The 8,564-nt window shown below is 30.4% G+C and overlaps 1 protein-coding gene across 1 annotated transcript; it reads right to left on the bottom strand.

The window, feature by feature from the left end:
- Positions 1–4,712: 4,712 nt before the first annotated feature.
- On the bottom strand, positions 4,713–5,563 carry LOC111015440 (protein SMALL AUXIN UP-REGULATED RNA 51). The gene has a single exon (XM_022290466.2). The coding sequence runs from the start codon at positions 5,466–5,468 to the stop codon at positions 5,142–5,144; it is 327 nt and encodes a 108-aa protein (XP_022146158.1). The 5' UTR covers positions 5,469–5,563; the 3' UTR covers positions 4,713–5,141.
- Positions 5,564–8,564: the final 3,001 nt, after the last annotated feature.

Genomic DNA, 8,564 nt, shown 5'->3' with positions numbered 1-8,564 from the left:
TTCCCCTTTCTAGGGACAAAAATCCACAACCAAAGGATTTTGTTTATTATTATTAAATATTGTTTTTATTCAAGGGCTTGATACATAGACGAATTTTCTTGTTGATATATCGATAGATCGATGCATATTGTATGGATTAACGAGAATAGAGAAACTCTATAAAGTGGTCCCCTAGAATGCTCGAACACACACCAAACGACATAATATGATGATCCTCCCACCTCACCCTTTCTATCCTCTTGAAAAAAAAGTTTGATTTTAAATCACGTATGGATCAAATCAAAAGAAGAGTGTGACAAGCTAATATGTGTTCGACGATCCACACCTTAGGATTAAGTACGTGTTGATGAGGTCATGCTGAACAAATAATCATATAGACGTAAAATGGTTATTTATAATTTAAGTTCGAGTCTTAAAAATTTTAAACTACGTGGTCCATGAACTTTTGAGATTATTTTTTTCATCATAGGTTGACTAGATATAAATATATTCCAATTAAATTAGTGTGATGCGACAGACAGTTGAACAAACATATAGGTAATAACAACCATTATTATGGTATCTTGAATTGGAGGGCAAAATGAGGAATATTAATATCCCTCCCAATAGGATAAGATAATTCATCTTCATTCTTTAACACACTTTGTAATATATATTTTTTATTTTTTTATTTTTTTTATTTTTTAAATAATTAGCCTACCACAAACTAGCACGTAACCCTCTTGAAAGACTTCAAGAAATTCAGTGACATTTTTTGCCCTTTTTCATGAAATTGATTGAAAGATAAGGACTTTGTTTTTCTAATTAATAATTAATAATCCTATCCCACCAAGAATTTAAAATTTTATGAAATATTATTGTGCAGTTGGATTTCCTTTCGTTTTCCATAAGTGGGCTCCACCGTTACTTTAATAAGATGGGGGCATGAAATTAAATATATAGTATGTATGAAAATTAATATTTAATATATACTTTTTTTTTAATGAAATAAATTTTTAGAGATTCAGATTCATTCAGACAAGGTACTATTCTGTTGAGCTGGTTGGCCATCTCTAGCCTGTCTTCAAAGGACTTCTCCGTATTACCTTACCATAATTAATGTTTCGAAGCTTTTTTTATTTATTAAAATTAATACACTTTGGTTTAAGGGATTTTTTTTTTTGTATTTAATTTTTATGTACGTTGAATTGTTGATCACTTTTTTTTTTAGTCCATTTGAAACATCGTGTCAAATCAACCGATGCTTGTTTAATAAAAAAATGTCACTTATGAAGGCGAAATTTGATTAGAAGACATGTTATCATCAAGTCAATTACGATCTACTCTGCGCATGAATCCTACGAAGAAAGTTCGGAAATGATGAGCATTGAGCTACCAAACTTGAACAACTCTGCAACAAGGTTATCGAACTAATCGCTAACGTTCAAATGGTAACCACTTAACTGCATACTTGCCTTGCAGCATATCTCACGCCTGAATCTCGAAGATAACAGCTATGTTGAGCACACACGACTCCAACGATTATCTTCTTCTTGTAAATAAATATCAAAAAACAACATAAGGAGGTACACAAACATTTCAAGTTAGAGATTTCAACTAAGAATCTTGTACAGACAAAGTTTCGGAGTACTAACTTATCCTTGTCTTGCTGGATCATCCATCATCTTCGAGTGTTTTTGGAGATTTTAATGTTTTGATCGATTTTTTTTTTTGTTTAAAAGGATATGCGCGCTGTCCCCATACCCGTATTTCTTCAAGTTTCAAGCTACCTACGCTATGATTTGGAGACAGTAATCATTGTAATTTGACTATGTGCAAAATAAGAATAAAAAATGTTTTATTAAATCCTATTTTCGCCATGAATTCTTTTTACCAAGTTGGTTTTGGCCCCTTTGCCCATTTATATATAAAAAAAATGTTTTGTTGTAGTCCTAAATTATTTTGTATAAAAAAACTACTTTAGTTCTAACGATTAATTATTTAACACAAAGCTAATACCTTTTAAATTTTAAATTTTGATCTATTACACTTGTGACTAAATAGTTCTAACCATTAATTATTTAACACAAGTCCAATACCTTTTAAAATTTAAATCTTGATCTATTACAATGTACTTGCACCTTCAACTTCAATTAACTGATCCGAAAGTATGCCAATAAAACGCATGTCTAGAGAAATGTTCTTACTCTTTTGTTGGGTTCTGATACCATATATTCTTAATATTTACAGAATTCAATTTCAAAATCGATTGACAATGAAAAGACTAACCTATGTACCTATAAACTTTGTTAAGTTTCTTGATGTTCTCGTCTCCACGAGAGGGTATTGAGAATTGGGAGTTAGAGGGAGATGGTTGTGTATCAGAACAGTTTGTGGCTGCAACCAAAGCAAATGAAAAGATGCATTAAATAGACCATTTGGAAAACAACATCTGAGGACCATTCTTCCAACTGTGGCAGCCTTTGTTTCTCTTTCTCTCTTCTCATCTCTTTTTCTGGTCCACTTTAGTTATACAACAAATTAAACCAACACCCACATAGAGATTAGAGAGAGAGAGAGAGAGAAATTGGGCAAAGGGCAGAAGAGAGAGAGACTTGAAAAAAAAAGCACACTTTGAAAAAGGATACCAGCTTTTTTATGCCTTTTCTCTCAAGGAAAAAAGGGCTCTAAGTACTTCTAGGGTTGGTGTTTGCCCAAATTGTGCTTGGGATTATATGTATATGCCACTTTTTGGACCTACATAATAATTATTAAAAGTGTATGTTCGATTCGTTTAGTATTGAATTTTTTTGTAGATGTCGAGTTGTGAAACCGAGCTTATATTTTGTTTGAGTTTTTAGGAATATGATAATTCACCACCAACTACGGAAAAAAAGAAAAAACATACGTCGTCTTTTTAAAACCCACAACCTCTTAAGCTCTACTAGACATGAATGTCTAAAATTTCTAATTTTAGGATATGCAAAATCATACTTGATAAAATTTTGTGAACTTGATGTCTCCTAAATATTTAAATTTTGTTTTAGTTTTTATATGTATTTTAAGATATTTTCTTTTGGTTCTTATAGTTTTAACATTGATCAAAAAATGGGTGAAGTTGTAATTTTACCCATTGCCCACCTTTATTCTAGTAAAGCCCATCAATCTCCAACACAAAAAATAAAATAATAATAAAAATAATAAATTAATTATTCTTAAGAAGCTTAAATATGGGATTATCAACTTTCTCTTGGGATGCAACTCTTTGCTTAGAAAGTTTGAAAGTGCACACATCCAATGGCATGAAATATGATGAATAAATATTCCCAAGTAATTAATATTAATAAGAAATTAGGGAGATACATCTCACTTTGTTTGCTTGGAAAACAATGATATAATATATATAATCCCAAGTGAATTAGGGATTTTTTCCATTAAAAAATGCATAGCCTTAATTATTTAAGACTAATTAAGTGCAATATAATGGAGATGGATATTGAAAGGGAGTAAAGCTGTGAATGCCCAATGGAAAACGATCGTTCGTGTAAGAAATTAAAGCAAAATAATCTATATCATAAATAAAATTTTATTACTTTCACATAGAATATCCACCTTATGATAGCAAATTTAGTTCATTCAATGTAATTGTGCATGTTTTTTAAATATTAGTAATAAACAACGACCGTGAAATTCGAACTTGTTACCGTAAAAAGTATATTGATACCTAATTACTTGAATTATGCTCAAGATCATAGTCAACCATAAAACCGACGTGGAAATCGTAAATGAAAATAATAGGAAGAAAATTTAATGTCAAACTATATAATTCTCGATGAATATGACCCAACATTCATTGTCACATGTAGAGTAAAGAGAAATAAAGAAAAAGAAAAGTTTGAAGTTTTATTTTAAAAATTAGCTACGATGAATGCAAAAATATTTTTTTGAATTAAAAAGGTAAAAAGCTAAAAGAAGGGAAAAAAATTGAAAATGTTGCTAAACAAGCTTCATCCATTATTTTCTATCTTTTATGAGTATCCGTGCAAGTTAAATTTAGAATATTTTAAAATATTTTTAAAAATTATTATTTAAAACTTTATAGAAAATACCCAAAATATGGAAATCAAACTTTGAACATTATTTCTAAACTTTAAAATAAATAAATTATTATGAATTCGAATATATTTAAATAGATAATACACCAGTAACATTTGAATGAATTATTTTACAATATTTAATTTAATTACAAGAAATCCCAAACACAGTGTAATTCAGACCTTCCATTTGTACTACAAAGAAAGAAAGAAAAAAGGAATCTTTGCTATAAAATCAGTTACATGGAGATTGAAGTCTCACATGCAAATTATTCATAATATTAATTAAGAACTAAACAAAATTCTGCGTGCCATATTAAACTAAAGCCCATAAAATAATACAGATTATAATCCTGTTTGTTTCTCGGGAAAACAGAAAAGAAAATAAGAGAGAAAACGACCCATCTTAAATGAAAAAAAATAAAAAATATATATATATATATAAATACTTTTTAGATTAAGAATCTAATAATGATCTGAAGAGGTTCCGTACCATATGCTTAAAAACGTACCTACACACATTCTCTGACGAAGAACAAAAATAAAAAAATAAAAAAACTTCAGACCCCAAATTGAAAAATTAAATACTACTCTACAGAAAAAGAAAAAAAATGCTGAAATTGATTGAGAATAATGTAATTGAGGCAATAATAATATCCATGCATTTTTTTCATTTCATTAAAAAAAGAGAGGAAAAAACCACTCATAGGGTGAAACAAATTCCACCTCAATGAGGGAAACATTGAACCTTTTTTACAAGAGAGAGCTTTTTTTCTTTCTTTTTTTTTTTTCTGCTCCTTCCTCAACCCCCTTGGGTTGGAAGAAATATAGAAAGCTAAGTTAGAGAGTCATTAATTAAGCAAAAAAAGAAAAAAAGAAAAAAACCCCATCAAGAGGATTGGAGAGATGGTGATGATGGTGGTGATGATTGATATCCATGAAAAAGTGCAGAAGCCAAGATGGTAAAAAAAAAAGAGATGATATATAGAAAATATGATCTCTTTCTGGGCCAATCTTGTTTCTTGTTGTTGTTCATAATTTGGATTGAAAATTGGTGTTCAAAATTGTTCATCTGAGGATGGAAGTGGTGATGAGGGATCTGAAGACGTGTTCTTGGCAAGGGATGGTGAGGCCCATGTAATGGTCGAACCCGAATTCCTCCTCGGCCTGGCGGAGGAGGCACTGGAACTCCGGGTGGGTCAAGAACGAGATCGGGACAATGAACCGGCTGCGGTTTTCGCCCACGTAAACGGCGAAGTGGCCCTTGGGGACGTCGTCGGGGAGGCCGTTGTCGTTGTCGTCGTTGTCGTCCTTCTTGCCCAAGCTGGAGCAGCGCTTGAGGATTTGCTTCAGCACTGTGGGCTGAGGGAGCTTGTTTACCTTGAGGATGGCCATATTGTATGTGTTTGGTGAAGAATTTGGGAAATGGGAAATCTCCTCTCTTTTGGTACTTTTGGAGAAGAAAAAAAAAAGGGGTTTGAGGGTAGTTTGTGAAGGGGGAAATTGGGGTATTTATGAAGAGAAAAGGAGGGTTAAGGACAGGCCATGATAGTGTATTGGCCAATGTGTCCTTAAGAGAGAGAGAGAGAATGGGGGGTCCAAGTTGCCATTGGGAGAGCCAACAAATAAAGAAGAGTAGACCCAACTGGTTTTGGCTCTCTCTCTCTCTCTATCTTGTGGCCCTAGATTATGAAAACGGCTTTGATTAACAAAGTAACATTCCATCTAAATTCTATACTTTGTGGGGTTTAATGGGAGATAACAACGTTTTCATTGATGTCAAAGCGAGCATAGCTCAACGGTAATTGACATATACTTCAAACTAAGGGATTGCGAGTTCTTCGAATCCCCTCCCCAATATGTTGTACTTAAAAAAATAATGTTTTCATTAATACTAAGAAAGAGGGGCAAAATTACACTCTTTGATCTGGTCTTTGGTCTTTAAATTACCTTGACATTTCAATTCGTATCTTACTGGGTTCTTTGATTTTAAAAAATGTTTAATTAAAAGGTGGTTGAATCTTGTTGTACAAAAAAATTGCGAAAGTTGTTTACATAAAATCAAAAGTTTAAGGGTCTTATTACAACTTTTTAAAGTTCAATGACCTATTAGTACAAAATTGAAAGTTTAGAGACATTTTAAACGTCAAATTGAAAGTTCAGGAACCACTAGCTATAAGATATGAAAAAAGAGTTTAGGAATCTATTATACATAGGATTAAGATTGTAAGGACGAATTCGACATAAATTATGAAAAGTGGTTTAGAAACCTATTATTTGACACCAAATTGAAAGTTTAAGACTATATTATTTTGATTTAAAGTTTAGAGATCGCAAATTACATTTTTTATGCTCAATTTGCAAAATAATTGGAAAGGGTTGATTTAGCTCATAATCAAAAGAAGTTGACTATTTATGTACAACTTGAAGTTGCACAGCGGAAAAGAAAAAAAAAGGTTGATTATATGATATGGACATATTACTTTAGAAAGAAATCATTCGGTGTTTGACGAAAGTGAATCCCAAATTCATTCAAATTAAGACTTTGGGTGTTTTTTTTTTCTGAAAATAAAAAAAAAAATTTGAATTTTAAGTTATAATTTGTCGCATTCAATTATTAGGTTACACAATTTTGTTATATATATAATGGTTGTATAACGTCCCTCCGCGATGAATAGATGGTAAAATGAACTCCAACTTTTTTTTATCAATAAACTAAAAAATCATCCGAGACGAGAATTCATTATGTTGACTTTCTCTTCGCTCTACGCGTTTGTAATTCTACTATCCATGAACTAGCATGTAAGAAATACACATCTACAAATATGGTTAGAAGACGATATCTACTGTAGATTACTCACGCTGTCACCAAAAGATCAATTTTTCTTTATTCTTTTGTTATGTTTTTTCGGATTTTGTACTCAAGGGAAAAAAACCCCTTTAATTAAAATATATAATTTTGCTTTCATAAATCCCATAAATATGATATGTAAATTTGCAGCGATAGTACAGTTTTTAAGTAAACTGCAAATCTTTTTTTTTTATAAGTTAGAAAATTAGCCAGTATATTAACTAGCTGACATTTTCAGCAACATTTTTACCGTTCATAGATTCGACATTCACATGAAAAATGAATCGACATTGCAAAATAATCGACAAAAGATAAAAAAAATTCATATAGGCATAATATTAATATTAAATAAATCGTTATGAATTTGTTACTCATACTTATGGAAGTAGTTTCATGATTTTATATTTTTTGAGAAAAAAAAAGAAATAAAGAGGAAAATTAGTGTCTACCTGAAATCACGGACCAGCAATAGAAGTGTACTGTTGGAGTACAAAAAAATCTGTTGGAATTTTGAAATGTAGTGTTTGTTTGAATGTGGGATTCTCACAAACTTTATTTATTTTTTTAATTTTTGTTTGTTTACAATTTGAAACCCCATGTGCTCTGCTCTCTGTGCCTACTCACTTCTCCAGGCTCTCTCTTTCTGAATTTTGACTCAACATTCATGCAGACACATTGGAATTATCGAAATTAATCTCTTCTCTCTCTCCTCACCAAGTAAAATATAATATTACCTATCAACCACACCGTTAAATTTACCTCCATATTTTCACCGATATAATATTTTGGTGTTCATAGATTTAATTTCGATATAGGGATGAATCGACAATTTTTTTTAAAAAGTTGATAAAATATCACCTAATTAATGGATATAATATTAATGTAAAAAAAATTAACTTATTTGAAAATGGTACAATGTTTATTTGTTATAATCTTTTATATTATCTTTTTAGAAATATTCATTCACGTTGACATTTTGTCGATATTTTCATAAAATTGAAACCTCTATGCTTGTTTGGCTATTAACTACCCTTATTTATTATATGAGATTAAATATATGTGACGGTCTCTAATGTTTTGTTGTTATTGTTGTTTTTTTTTCGAATTTAGTCTTTATGTTTTAACTTTTATTTTTCCAATTATGTCTTTTATAGGGTGAATATTAAAAAGTGACCGAGGATAAGTTAGCCTGACAAGATAGGTCATTGAAATTTGGAGATCTATTTGATAAATTTTAATCATTTTTTTTTCTGAGATAGATAATTTTTAATGTTGACGACTTTCTAAACACAATTATGAAAATTAAAGTATGATTTGATAACCGTTTTATTTGTTGTTTACTATTCTTAAAAGGTTATGCGTTATTTCTCATAATTTAATTTTTTTTCTTTTGTTTTTGAGTTCATTTGTCATAATTTCTTTAGTATGGTTTTAACACTCTTAAAAACACAATTTCTTTATGTTTCTATATTTATAAAACAATGAAAATTCTAACCAAATACTAAAAAAGGAAAAGTAAGTTTTAAAATTTGACTTATTGAAAGTGGCCGTTGTAAAAGGTAATTTGGTAGAAATGGTAAGTAAACAACCTTACTCTTTTAACTTAATTAAAAATTAAAAAAAGCTAGTACGTGAGCATT

The sequence above is a fragment of the Momordica charantia genome (genome assembly GCF_013281855.1).
Source record: "Momordica charantia cultivar OHB3-1 chromosome 2 unlocalized genomic scaffold, Mcharantia_2.0 BLBB01000002.1, whole genome shotgun sequence".
NCBI classification, from domain to species: Eukaryota; Viridiplantae; Streptophyta; class Magnoliopsida; order Cucurbitales; family Cucurbitaceae; genus Momordica; species Momordica charantia.
Note: the sequence above shows the minus strand (reverse complement) of the source record. Positions and strands in the feature narration are given on the sequence as shown.